Raw genomic sequence first — 14,485 nt, 5'->3', positions numbered from 1 at the left:
CCAAACAAGTTAAAAAATAAACTAACATTTAATTATTTTTATTAGTATATTGATGTATCGAACCATATTGACTGATATCAGTAGATTTAGCCTTATTAGCATCCCACTTCCTTATGTCAAAAGGTGGAACCAATATATTTGACATCACACCAGGCACCAACGCAAGTATGAATCTCAAATAATAATGTTTCTCTTCAAACCAAATGACATCTGCCAACATTTTAGGTGCAATAGAAATACTCTCGAGTTTTGGTGACAATGTGCTTAAGTTTTGATTTCTTTTGTTTAAGTGAAAATTATAGATCCTATGGTAACTTGAATGCATTTAAAAAATTGAACTCAAATACCTACAAAAATAAAGGACCTTACCATCTAAAACGTAACTCAAACTTTTAACAAACGACTTTCTTGATTAAGGACGGTAAAACACCTTATTCATATGCTTCTGAAGTATCTTTCAGGAATCGCACTGATTTGGGGTGTTAGCAATGGCCACTCAAAATGAAGATGGGGATGTGTGCAATTGAAAAGAAGAAATCGAGAGAATGAGAGTGATGCACGGCCGAGGCCGCCTTTCCAAACTCTGTTTCGGCATCAACACCAAGGCAGCTGCCTGGTGGAAATGGAGGGGCCCGGGTCCCCGTCTCGTCTTCCTTTGCACCAGTTATCTTCTAAATGCCTTGCATTCTACTATTGCTACTGTTTGTCAACTAGCGTTCGACCTCTTTCCACAGTGGTCTCTTTGCCCTTTCGTTTCTCATCAAGTAAGATACGGTGGTCACGGTTGTCATCCACATCTTCCTCTCTCGTCCTATATAGTTTGTAGAGAGGTACAGTGAGAAAGAGTACTACCACATGTTACTTTCCTCCTCCTAACGAGAGCGAGAGAATTTGTGCAGTTGGGGAGCGATGGAAGAACATGTTTCAATGGGAGAGAGCTTGTTGGTGAAGGGGGCGTCCGAGGCAGAAATATCAAGGGTGGGAGGGAGAGGTGCAACTGCTGATGACTGGCTGTGCTGGGGATTGGTGGTAGAGGAGTTGAGAAGGCAAGTTGTAATGGCGCTTCCCCTGGCGCTCGTCACCATGGTCCAGTTCCTGCTGCAGGCCGTCTCCCTTATGATGGTCGGCCACCTCGGAAGCCTCTATCTCTCTAGCGCCTCCATCTCCTCCTCCCTCTGCAATGTCACCGGCTACATTGTCCTTGTAAGAAGCCACAAGAACCGCTTGTAGATTATTTAATTAGAATATTTGCTCCTGACTCTTTAGAAAGATTCCAGAACACCACTGTGGTGATTTGTCATCTATTTGGTTTTTTTAGTACTACCTTTTTTCAAGACTCCCTTTGGTGGCTCAATTACAGAAAACAGTGACCATGGTGTAGTCCTTCCGTTTCATGCTTGACTGTTAAGATTTTGGATTCAGTATAACCTTACTGAGTTCATCTAAGTGGGTTTGCAGGTCAGATACTGATTCCGTGAAAATAGAACTCTACCAACGCGGATCAATAGCCTGAAATAGCTAGACATTAAGCAAGCGTTACAAGATTCCAAAGGCAAAATCCCGACTTTTGCCGAAATCATGTTGCTTGTTGGATTTCATCTGCTTTACGAGTTCAGATTCATCAAGTCTGAATGTGCTCTGCTATCGTACTGGTGTCAGATGCTGACTCAATCTATCCACACTGTATCAAGGATAATGGTGACGGCCTGACAGTGACAGAGGCTAAGATCATTTGCGAAAACTTTTTTGAAAAAGGATCTTACTTCCTTAGATCAGTTTTGTTTCGTGGAACCATTTTTAATGATTATAATGAGGCCTAACACAAGTAGTTAGTTAATGCGACCTAGAGAAATGGATGGGGGAGATCGTTAGTCTCCTTGTGGAAATGATTTGGCAGATTACCTGATCTGCTCATCTTCTGACTGTGTCAAAATGGTTTTCTGTAGGAGTGGTGCTCTAGAAAATAAACAAATTACAGCATACGGCAGCTCCTTGCACTCCAGATGGCTTAGGTATATGATAAATCATTGAATTTAGACGTCCAATTCATTTTCTGATCTTTGGAACGGAATGATTGGCAAAGTCCTGTATCATAGGCACATAATCACTGTTGACATTTCCATTGTGAAATTCATATTAGAAACTTCAAAGAAATGGTCATATGTGTTAAGATAAATGAAAATCACGATCAAATCTCTCGTGATATACCTGACAAAATTTGTGAAGAACAGGATAAAGAAAGAAAAGATATGTTTGGCATATCAAATGCTGAAAATCAGCAATTCTGTAAGCAACCATATCTACCCAAATGTAATCCCACGTAAATAAATAGTGGAACCTGCATCTCTCAAATTCATTGAGAGAAATTGCAGAATCGTGGATGTAAGCATAATGTTGAACCACATTAAAATTGTTGTTCTTCTTTGAGTCACTTTCTCCTTCTTTCTCTTTGAGTTTTAACATGGTATAGAGCACAAGTGTTTGCTGTGAATCGTTAGCCAAAGTCAGCTGTCTGTTACTGTTCCTTACAGTGCGTCTGGTCTTCTGTTCCCCACTGTAACCTGTGACAATAGATTTTGCTACTCTGTTCATTCGGATTCTGTTTTCCACAAGAGTGGTTTCTCTGTCAGGTTGAAAAGGTGAGGAAGCCAGGAAAACAGAGAGCTACGAAGGAGACCGGCTGGAATCGCCTCTTTTCTGGACGTCTGCCCTGTTACTACCAGATTTGGGCGTGGTTTCACGACAACAAAATCCTCAGGTGCTGTTTTCTCTGGAGATTTCTGTTGTCCAGCAGGAGTCCATCGGATTCCTAAGTGTCTGAGGAGCATTCTCACACTTGAGATCTTTGGAGGAATCTGTAGATTTTTGAAGTGCCGCCACTTTTCAGTTACGGCACTTTGGCACGGCACTTTCAAAGTGCCGCCATTCTGTTTCCACCAGACCTCTATTTTGACGACGAATCAAGGAAAATGAAAATCGGTTTGGAGTTCTGTATTTTCATATTCATGGCAGCATCAAATCCATCGTGTCTTGTTTCGGTAAAGTTAAATAGTTCCAACTATTTGCTATGAGATCACAAATAGAATCTGTCATGTTTAGTTAAGATCTGATTAAATTTGTGGATGGTTCTTGTCCTGCTCCAAATCAATTTATTGGCCAAGGAGCAAACAGAGTTGTTAGTCCTGAGTTTATTATTTGGAAGCAAGCAGATTAGTTAGCCTTGAGCTGGATCAAGGCTACAAGAGATAAATTTGTTTTGGGTCAAATCATTAGATCCCCCACATCTAAAGATGCATGGATTCAATTGGAAAAATCTTATGCATCACAATCCAATATGCGGATTTTACAACTAAAACGAGATCTTCAAGACGTGCGAAAGGGAGATCTCCCTATGATCGAATACTTGAATAAATTCAAATTTCTTGTTGATGCATTATGTGCTGCAAATGAAATTATTTCTGATGATACTATTGTACACCATACTCTTAATGGGTTATCCACTGAATGTGAATGTTTCATAACTTCGATCACTACCATGAAGAATCTGCCTATATTTGCTGAGATATATGATCTCTTGTTAAACCATGAGAAACGACTTCAAAATATGAATCGTCATTCCTTTCAACAAGTTGAAAATTCAGTGGCCTTCTTTAGCCAGCGAGGACGTGGGCATAGTCGTTTCCATAGAGGACGAGGTAGGGGCAGACAACATATCCACAGCAATATTCTCAAATATAATGGAAATCAGCCAAAAGGTTCTTATCAAAATCAAGGTAACTGTGGGTTTAAGAACTCTAACTCGATGAATCGGCCTGTAGTATGTCAATTCTGTGGCAGGAAAAACCATACAGCTCGTCAATGTTATGATATTCCTAAGGTGTTTGCCGCTATTGCCTTGGGACAACAACCTACGGATATGGCATGGTACCCGGATACAGGCGCTTCTCATATATGACTGCTCAAGATGACATCCTCTCAAATAAATCAGATTATATGGGTACAAATGGTGTGATGGTCGCAAATGGATCTAATGTTCATATCTCAAATATTGGTAATGTCTCTACCTCTACTAATGGAACAAAATTTAATTTACCTCATGTTCTCTATGTTCTTGGAATTGCTAAAAGTCTGCTATCTGTAGCAAAATTGACTAGAGACAATCACTGCTTCTTTGAATATTATCCTCATAAGTTCTTGGTTCAAGATATGTAGACCAAACACACACTTCATCAGGGACTGAATAAGCATGGACTTTACGTCTGGACCTCTTCGTTGGACTCTCATAGTGGGAAACGGGCTGGTGTGTAGCAGACACGAGAAAAATCCTCAACATATCAAGCATTGTCTACTTTAGCAAGGAATAAAGATGCCACAGTTTGGCATTGTCGCCTTACTCATCCTAGCTCTAGAATATTGAACCTTTTGAATCACACATCTTCTCTGTTTAAACATTTTCAATATGCTAATTTTTGTTCTAGTGTGGTTGAAAAATGCATTGCTTACCATTTGCAAGTTCCAATAAAGTCGCTAGTTTACCTCTTGAAATTGTGCATGCGGATCTGTGGGGACCAGCTCCTTGAGTCTCTAGAGAAGGATATTGGTATTATTTGTTGCTTGTTGATGATTACTCTAAATTTTCATGGATCTTTCCTCTCACCAAGAAATCAGACACCTTTCATTGCTTCAAAAACTTCAAAAACATTGTTGAAAATCAGCTTGGTCAGAAAATAAAAATTTTTCAGAGCGACGGTGGGGGTGAGTTTATGAGTCATGAGTTCTCTCAATTTCTTAATGATCATGGAATTATAAGAAGAATATCATGCCCACATACCCATCAGTAGAACAACGTCGTCGAACGTAAACATCGACATGTGGTTGAAATTGGTCTTACAATGATTTCTCATGCTTCGCTAAAGGATTTCTTATGGTATGATGTATTCAAAACTGCAGTATACATTATCAATCGTCTTCCATCTTGAAAAGAAGTCTTCGTATGAAATGCTATTGAAACACAAACCGGATTTAAAACATCTCTGTGTGTTTGGATGTACATGCTATCCTGCCTTAGAGCCTTATAGATCAAATAAGCTTGCTCCTAAATCCAAGGCATGTGTTTTCATTGGATATGAAATTTGTTATGAAGGCTATCTCTGTTGCGATCCAATTCTTAGAAAAACCATCATCTCTCGTCATGTGGTTTTTGATGAAAATCATTTTTTATTCCCAAAGAAGAATTTTTGTGCTCAAGATATAGCTAAATGGCTTCTAGAAGAAAAACTGCCTTCAACAAGCATGTCAGACAATGAAATTATTAAGCTGCCAAATCCTCTTCACAACACTCTTCCTGGGTCTCAACATAAACAAGATGACCAATTGATCCCTCAACAAGATTTACATGCGACATCCAATTATGCAGAAATCACAAATCACATGCCTCAACACACCCATCACATGGTGATCAGATCGCAAGATGACACAAGATGCCCTAAAGTTCCTTTCTCTTTTCTATCCACCCATCTCGGAACAAGTCAAGAAGATGAGGAACCTCACACCCTTCAGCAAGCTCAAAACAATGCCAAATGGATGAATGCCATGAATGAGGATATGTCAGTCAGCACTTGAACGAAACCAAACTTGGAATTTGGTTCCACCACCGATCAACAAAAAATATTATTGGGTGTCAATGGATTTACAAACTCAAATGCAATGCTGATGGATCTATTGCTCGACACATGGCAAGATTGGTTGCCAAGGACTATAGTCAACAGGAAGGGGTAGATTATTTTGAGACATATAGTCATGTTGTCAAGCCTACCACTATTCGTCTAGTCTTCTCTATTGCCGTAAGTCATGGGTGGACTATTCAACAACTTGACGTCAACAACACATTTCTTCATGGAGCACTACAGGAGGATGTCTATATGATAATACCCTTCAGGATTTGAAGATAAACGCATACCACATTATGTATGCAAACTACAGAAACCGTTATATGGTCTTAAACAGGCTCCTAGAGCATGGTATGACAAATTGAGGATATATCTAGAAAAATTAGGTTTTCATAACTCCAATGTAGATTCCTCTCTATTTATTGCTAATAGCAATAATCAAACAACACTTGTACTTATTTATGTTGACGATATCATTATCACAGGCAGCTCCAATTATCATATTCATAGTCTTATAAAGGCATTTGCTTCCAAATTTTCTATTAAAGATCTTGGATCCATTCACTACTTTCTTGGCATTGAAATTGGTACAAGAGTGAAAGGCTTAATTTTATCTCAGTGCAAATATATTAAAGAATTACTCCACAGATCCGATATGGAAGAAGTCAATCCAACGGTTACTCCTGCAATAGTTAACTTTACACCATCTAAATATAGTGGGCATGCTTTCAAAGAGCCCTCTACTTATAGGAGTATAGTTGGAGGACTGTTATATGCCACTTTTGCAAGGCCTAACATTTTTTTTACAGTAAATAAAGCATGCCAATTTATGCATGATCCGACTGAGGAGCATTGGATCTGTGTCAAACGAATCTTGAGATATCTTAAAGGCACTTTAAATCTTGGTCTTCATATTACTAAGAGTGATTTTAAGTTAGCTGGGTATGTTGATGCTAATTGGGCAGGTTGCCCGGATGACCGGCGATCCACTGGGGGTACCTTACCTTTCTTGGAGCCAATCTTCTCATGGAATTCATCCAAACAACGAACAGTGGCCAAGTCTAGTATAGAGGCTGAATATAAGGTTATGGCAGAAGTAGTTGCTGAAAACAGTTAGTTGCAACAAATTCATCAAGAATTGCACGTGACAAATTCAATCACTCTAGAAATATGGTGTGATAACTTGGGAGCTACATATCTTGTAGATCCTGTATTTCATGCCCGTACAAAACATATAGAAGTTGATTTTCATTTCGTCCGAGAGAAGGTCGCAAGGAAAGAGATTCAAATTCGTTTCATTCCTTCCAATGAACAGCTTGCAGACATTTTAACCAAGTCTCTACCAGGACCTCGGTTCACATTTCTTCGAGACAAGCTCAATCTCCTTCCCATGGAGATTAGCTTGAGGGGTTATGTTAAGATAAATGAAAATCACGATCAAATCGCATGTGATATACCTAACACATTTAGTGAAGAACATGATAAAGAAAGAAAACATATGCTTGCCATATCAAATGCTGAAAATCAGCAATTCTGTAGGCAACCATATCTACTCAAATATAATCTCACGTAAATAAATAGTGGAACCTGCATATCTCAAATTCATTGAAAGAAATTGCAGAATCATGGATGCAAGCATAAAGCTGAACCACGTTAAAATCGTTGTTCTTCTTTGAGTCACTTTCTCCTTCTTTTCTCTTTGAGTTTTAACAATATGCCCATAGTTTCTGCTAAATGCATGTCCTGTTCTGCACCAAAGACAATCAAAACAAAGCTAAAAACAATGAGAAAAGTCAAGAATCAACGAAGTAAAAAATATCTATTTTCATTTAATTAGCTTCATATGATACTTCTAGCATTGGCTTCGTTACAGTATGTGGAAGCAGCTTGCTACGCTGTAAGCTTGTAGCTCTAACTGGTTGGTATCATTTGGCATCAACAGCTTGGAATGGCAAGTGCCTTGGAGACATTATGTGGTCAAGCATATGGCGCAGAACAGTACCAAAAGGTGGGAGTATATACACAAAAGGCTATAGTAACCCTCCTGCTTGTGTGCATCCCAATAACTCTTTTATGGTTCTACATGGAGAAACTGCTCATTTTGATAGGGCAAGACCATGATATTGCCCATGAAGCAGGCAAATATGCTGTCTTCTTGATCCCAGGACTTTTTGGTGCTGCTCTTTTGCTACCATTAGTAAAGTTTCTGCAGTCACAGAGTTTAGTATTGCCGTTGCTGTTTGGTGCTGTTGTGACTCTCTGCTTCCATGTTCTTGCTTGTTGGCTGTTGATCTTTAAATTAAGGATAGGACACGTTGGAGCAGCTATTTCTGTCAGTCTCTCCTATTGGATGAACTTGGTTATATTAGCACTATATATCAAAGTTTCATCTGTCTGTAAGAAAACAATTGCTCCATTCACAACGGAGGCCTTTGCCGGGATACAGCACTTCCTTGGTCTTGCACTTCCATCTGCAGTCATGATTTGGTAAAATTTTTTATTGGATTATTCTCAGTGCATTCTTTCTATTTGTTTTCTTCATCAACTGTCTTATGTCATTCCATTTTTTACTATTTTTTTATATTGGCTGGCATTTGCTTCGATACAGTCTGGAATACTGGACATTTGAACTGCTGATATTGCTTTCCGGACTTTTACCTGATCCTGAGGTGCAAGCTTCAGTTCTTTCAATTTGGTATGGCTTCATTCCCCAGGCTTTCATCCATGAGCTATTTTATCCATAAGTGCATGATTGAATATCATTACTAATAATCACAGCCTCAGGCGCCTTACATCATTTATCCTTCTCTTTAGAGTACAATGTGTAACATGAATTATTGCTATAAAGTATAAAGAAACTGTGCTGCAGATTTTCATTAATGTATAGCTCTGTGGTTTCTTAAGCTAATAAAATTTCCACTCTTGAAAGTTAAAGGATTATGTCTGCGACTTGAACATGTGTTATGAAGATCCCCTGTGGATTGAATAAGAAACACCCGCACTTGCTTCTTTTGTACACCAATTCTACACTTTAGATGTATTTTATGCTTAAGTTCACCCAACTCATCTTCAACCAATCATAAGCCTGCTAAAAAAGCACATATAGCTCTTGTTGAATCAGGTACTGCATTGGTTTTGCTATGAAACCGATCAGTTTACTTTTCCTATTTTAAGTAATTAACCAAAGAGTGCTTTGATTTGTTTGAGAGGGATGTTCTTATCAAAGAAATCAGGAAGATTACATTTGTGTCTGATTTATTGTTTTTCCTGACATTATAGAATGAGAAATGGCATTGTCACATGCCTTTCCTGTGTATAACAGATGCCCCATTTTATCAGTGGGACCACAATTTAGTTGCTTCCTTTCAGAGGCTTATTTTAGTCTCCATTTTCAAGATCAAGAAATTTCTTTGACATAACTTCTGTTTGTGCTCCAAAACAGTGTTTACACCCTGAACGTGGCTTATTCTATACCATATGGCCTTGGTGCTGCTGCAAGGTGCACTTCTCACCCTCTATCACTAATATAAGAAGTTAAGATATGCTTAATCCTTAAATTGATTTTTTGTCAAATTTTATTGGTTTTAATGTTCATATGTTTGCTCTTATTCCAGCACTCGCATTTCAAATGAATTAGGAGCTGGATCGTCAAGAAAAGCTCGGTCAGCTTTTTTTGTTGTTATATTGCTTGCTGTCATAGACATGTTAACTGTGAGTATAACTCTGTATGCCATCAGATATCTGTTGGCATATGCTTACAGCAGCGAGAAGGAAGTCAGCCTGTATGTTGTAAAGGTGGTGCCATTAGTTTCCCTGTCATCATGCATGGATGCAATCCAAGGAGTGCTCTCAGGTTAGATGATTTTATGATTCGACGATTTACTCCTAAAGAGAATGCTCTAATTGAATGCTTCGGAAATAATTAGACACACTTGGCATGCACGAACGAACAGTCCAGTTCCAGTCACACATGCACTTCATGAATTGCTTAATTCATGGGGTTAAGGAATCAACCTAAAGACTGCTACTTGTGGAGAACTTTTAGCATCTACATGAGAGGAACCCTACACAACAGATCATGATCTAAATCTTGAATGAAAATACGTGCCTTTTTCAGGTCATTGCATCAAGTTGATAATGTCAAGCAAGACGTGTACTGTTTGATGCATTAAAAGTCTTACCTAGGTTTAACTAGAAGCGCACTCCGCTGAAAGGAAGAATCAAAACAGTTACATACTGAACTAAAGATTTTATCGCATCAAGAGTGGACTTGTTATTCATGCTTCAATTGTATAAAGGAATCCTACAACTGGATTCAATTGAAGTACTCAAACTTTCAACTCTTTGCAAGCCTACAGATTTGTCAATAAAATAAATGAAGAAAAATATTTAAACCTTCTAAAGCTATAGGTTTTGGCATCTTTTTCAACCTATAAAAAGTGGTAATTTTGGCTGATGCACCTAATTTAAACTATTAGCCACCAAATGCCGTTCTCTTTTTCATCTATTCAGGTGTAGCGAGAGGATGCGGATGGCAGCATCTTGGGGCATATGTCAATCTTGGAGCATTTTATCTGCTTGGTCTACCAATTTCAGCCATTTTAGGCTTCTATTTTCATTTTGGAGCAATTGGACTCTGGTTGGGTGTATTATGTGGTTCCACAACACAAGCAATTCTTCTCTCTATTATTACAGCACTTACCGATTGGCAGAAACAGGTCAGTAAGTTATACCAGTTAGTCAATTATGTTGTATGGCATCATTCATGAATTTCTTTAGTTAGCTGATTGCAAGAGTGTAGCTTTTAATCCCTGTTGTTGGAATCTTTCGTAGCTTGATATCTGCCTTATTTTGTGGCCAGAGTGTTTAACTATTACTGCTAAATTTTTCAGGTTGACAAAGCAAGGGATAGAGTGATTGAATGACAGGCCTACAGTTAACAATTGCTAAACTGTTTGAGGCTGTAATAATTGCATATTGCACCCTCACATAAACCTTGGGTACATTCCATACAAGTTTTGTTTGTTCTACAAGATGTAATAAGCAATTCTGATTGGCAAATTGTCTGCAGGCATCGAGAGAGAAATAGCGATGTGATCATTCCGATTGATATTGGATGAATGATGTGGAGCATTGGCATCTTCTACCCTCCCTTATTGACTATCCATAGATCCAACCCTGTCTTCTACTTAAGCCCTTCCAAACGAAACTACGGAATTGGTATTTGAAATTTTGTGTTCTTTCCAAGATGGATCTGAGATCTTTAGACATGCAACTATTACATCATTGGTTAAAGTGAGTCCCATGCCTAATCAGACCATTGGACCTAATCAAATAATGTAGATTTATATTTACCTATCCCGACGGTTTTTTTGTGATGAACTTCATAAAAACCCATGTAGGCACACATGGCATTAGGCAGATTTTAAAAATCCTTTTTCTTTCTCTTATAGCTTTTGTTTTTTACAGTTTTTGTTTCTTGTTTTAAGATGGGTAATTGTGTAAGTTACGCCTTTAAAGAGAAGTTTTTTATTTGGAGGTATTGATTTGAGAATCATAAGAAAAAAATGAATGCTTAATTACTAGGCTATAAAAGTTGGGACCCTTTTATCAAGCTGCTTTTATAACTTTTTTTTTAAACTTTTTCTTGGGTTTCCTTTATTAAATGTATAGCAAAAGATATTGAGTTATTGGGCTGTCTCAAGCGTTACCAGTCAACATCTTTTATACTATTATCCATATGTATTCTGGGGTTCAATTAATTTCATACCCTTATGCTTGCCAATCATGAAAATGAAATTTAAAATACACTAAATCCAGGTTTATTACTCGTTAATTCTTTTTTAAAATCACATGTGAATCCTTCTAAATTCTAATTGAAATTCAATTCAATTTCTCAAAGGAAATTCCAAATTATATTGCTATACATCAAAACCATATATTTATACCTAAATATAGGAAATGGGTCTTCATCAACCATAAATGAACAAAGAAATATTTTTCATATCATTCACAATATCGGGTTCTGTATAAGATATAACTCTCTTCTATGCCTAAATCATTTGAGTATAAATTTTCAGTTTAACCTGATACATAATCATGTTGTACCACTACTTTCATTTCCTATCTTACCTCCATTTCTTCAGATGATCTTGTTTCTATTTAAGGGATGGAAATTATTGGTTCCCATTATCCAAAAAAAAAAAATTGACTCGGTCGTCAATTGGCAATAAAAGTCAGAAAGTGATCTTCTTTTGAAAAGACAAAACAAAAATATTAAAAATTTGTTAAAGTAAAACATTCTTAAAAAATTTGAAAGTTAGGAAAATATGGACACATGGCATTCTTGGATATATGTCACTGAATCGAAACAACTTGATGCCATTATCCATACCACAAATTGTCATTGATGATACTGAAGGTCGTTGGTCAGACAAGTTGATGTACAAACAAGGTTGGATTGGTAGCGGCCAGCTTTTATTTTGAATTTTTTGGAATGTCAATTCTCTGTGTTGCAAAAAAGAGAAGCATCATCGATGCACAAGTTAAAACACGTTGATAAAGGTGACACTCTAAAGCACCGAAGGCAGACCTTATATCCCAAGAAAACAAGAGATAAGGCGGATGCTTTGGCCTTCAGCAGAGTTGTGCATCTGCCCCACTCACTAAGAACTCATTTACCTAAACTTTATATTATGACAAGAAAAGTGTAAATATCTTTTGCAAGTACTACACACTCTTTGGAAGGGACAAATCTAAAAGTGCAATTGGTGATCGGAGACTGCTAATCTCTCGCTAATTTCAACCGATAACTTGTTTTTCTCCAGTTGTTTTGTCTTCCACTTTGCCAAATTCTGCATTGTGACAAGACCTTGGTAGTCTTTATCAGTTGATAAGAGCATAAGTTTTACCTAATCATTCTTAGGCATCTTTCATTTGGTGCAACCTTTTTTTCTTTCCATCACATTTTCCATCAGTTACCATTCAAATTTCCTATCTCATTATGATCATGGTGTTACCATCATTTAGCTCAGCAAACCTGGACTCATGACCCAGTAAATGGATGATTCTACCCAACTCGCTCTCAACTCGAAACAATTAACAAAGAGCTGAAATCTCTACAAGCCTGTTTTGGTGTGTTATAGTACCTCTTTTGTTATGCTTCAACTTGCACATCGATGATCTCCTTTTTTATCGAGAACTGATCGTCTTCAGCCATTGTACCAACTTCTTCAGGGTTTTTTTTTCTTAATTCTTAACAAAGGTTGTGTTTTTAATGAAAATTATTTTGTTATGCTTCAACTTGCACATCAATGATCCCCTCTTTTACTGAAAACTAGTCGTACCTAAGCCAATGTACCAACTTCCTCGAGGTTTCCTTTTAATTATTAAAAAAACATGTGTCTTTAATGAAAATGGTCAAAAAATAGCCTGAATTTAACTTTGGTTTCCTAGGCAACTATTTTAGTATTCAACGTTACGGCTAAATTGTATTCTTACTATTTTAGCAAACAGCACCACCGAAGCAACTTGCTCAATTCGTATGCTGTTAATTATTCATTGATACCTCTTTCAACCATGTACATGCAGTCCCCTCTCCCTAGTAATGTTTCACGGGCACCTTGTCCAACACTTTCTGACAACATCGACCCACTTCATTTCTCCGACCTTTTCTACTGCATTTGACCTTTCTTTTTGGCTGTTCCATTCTCTGTCTGGCAGCCATTTCCCGTCTGCCACCAACAGAGAAATGGCTGGAAAAAGGAAGGGTATAACTTGAAATTTTTTAAATTGAAACATATAATTTGTGAGTATCATATGAATCTATTTCCAAGATTGTGACATATTCATAAAGTACTAGTTGTAGTATGTCACGAGTCTACACCAATCTTTAAAGCATATTCATGAAACATTCAATGAGTGTTACGGTTGCCTACCGACCCCTAGAGGGTAGTTTGGCAGTACGAACACATTGTGACTGTTTTAAGACAAATTTGTAAAACACTAAAAGTGGTGTTTCTTGAATCTGGTCTAATATTTGAGGTAGATTCATTAAACACTTACAAAATGTTCTTATGACCAATAACAACTTGTAACTGAATATGTCCTACGATTACGAATTGAAGCACAAGTGTTCAATGAATTTACTCAATCTTTGAAGCATGTTCATGAAACAACTATAAACCTTCTTTTTACAAAAAGTGTCTAAAGGGTTGTTTAGCACATGAAATATCATGTGAATGTTTCACGTCAATCTTTCACAGCTATAGCTAAGAATGCAGCATATATTACCTGTCAATTTTGCAGGCTGACAAAAGCAAGGGATAGAGTACTTGACAAGCCCATACCTTTCATTGATGAAGCTGCTTGAAGTTGCTGCAGTTGAATATTGCACCCTCACATGGCCATAGGGCGCTTCCTTGACAACAAATTTGTGATCCATAAGTGAGATTGAGGGAATTTTGCCGGAGTCCAAACCATTTATACTTGTTAGGTATACAATCTATTGGGTATGTAACTCCACTTTGTATTTTTGCAATCATCGATCCAAATTGTCATTTTCCTTGCTGTTTCAAGGTCTGGATGTGTTTTTGATTGGTGGCTTCATCTAAATCTTATTTCTGGTTTAGTTCTAACTTCTGACGTGATTGCAGAGAGTAAGAGAGGTAATGATGTGATCTTTGGGATTGATGGATGAATCCTTCAGTTGTCCTCTACAATATAAAATGAAACCAATAATTGGTCAACTGTAATTTCCAAACTGAATTTTGACCTTATCAGTAAACAGATCCAAAAAATTTATACCAAACTGTTTT

General features: G+C 37.5%; 2 protein-coding genes across 3 annotated transcripts in view; both read left to right on the top strand.

Annotated features, from left to right (window-relative positions):
• The first annotated feature begins 530 nt into the window (after window positions 1-530).
• The window catches only part of LOC116247223 (protein DETOXIFICATION 12-like), a 76,747-nt gene continuing 62,792 nt past the window's right edge, over window positions 531-14,485 (top strand). Inside the window, exon 1 of one of the 2 annotated variants that reach the window (XM_050076053.1) lies at window positions 531-991. In XM_050076053.1, the coding sequence (XP_049932010.1) occupies window positions 910-991 (82 nt within the window). In that variant the 5' untranslated portion in view covers window positions 531-909. The remainder of the gene's footprint in view (window positions 992-14,485) is intronic. The other variant, XM_050076051.1, reaches the window with a different exon arrangement.
• On the top strand, window positions 1,057-10,777 carry LOC116247650 (protein DETOXIFICATION 12-like). Its single transcript, XM_031619884.2, has 7 exons — window positions 1,057-1,203; window positions 7,612-8,156; window positions 8,278-8,364; window positions 9,112-9,168; window positions 9,284-9,522; window positions 10,182-10,387; window positions 10,562-10,777. The coding sequence occupies exons 1-7, from the start codon at window positions 1,057-1,059 to the stop codon at window positions 10,592-10,594; spliced, it is 1,314 nt and encodes a 437-aa protein (XP_031475744.2). The 3' UTR covers window positions 10,595-10,777.

The sequence above is a fragment of the Nymphaea colorata genome, chromosome 2 (assembly GCF_008831285.2).
Source record: "Nymphaea colorata isolate Beijing-Zhang1983 chromosome 2, ASM883128v2, whole genome shotgun sequence".
In the NCBI taxonomy this organism is placed as follows: domain Eukaryota; kingdom Viridiplantae; phylum Streptophyta; class Magnoliopsida; order Nymphaeales; family Nymphaeaceae; genus Nymphaea; species Nymphaea colorata.
The sequence above is the reverse complement of the archived record's forward strand: the minus strand, read 5'-3'. Positions and strand labels throughout refer to the sequence as shown.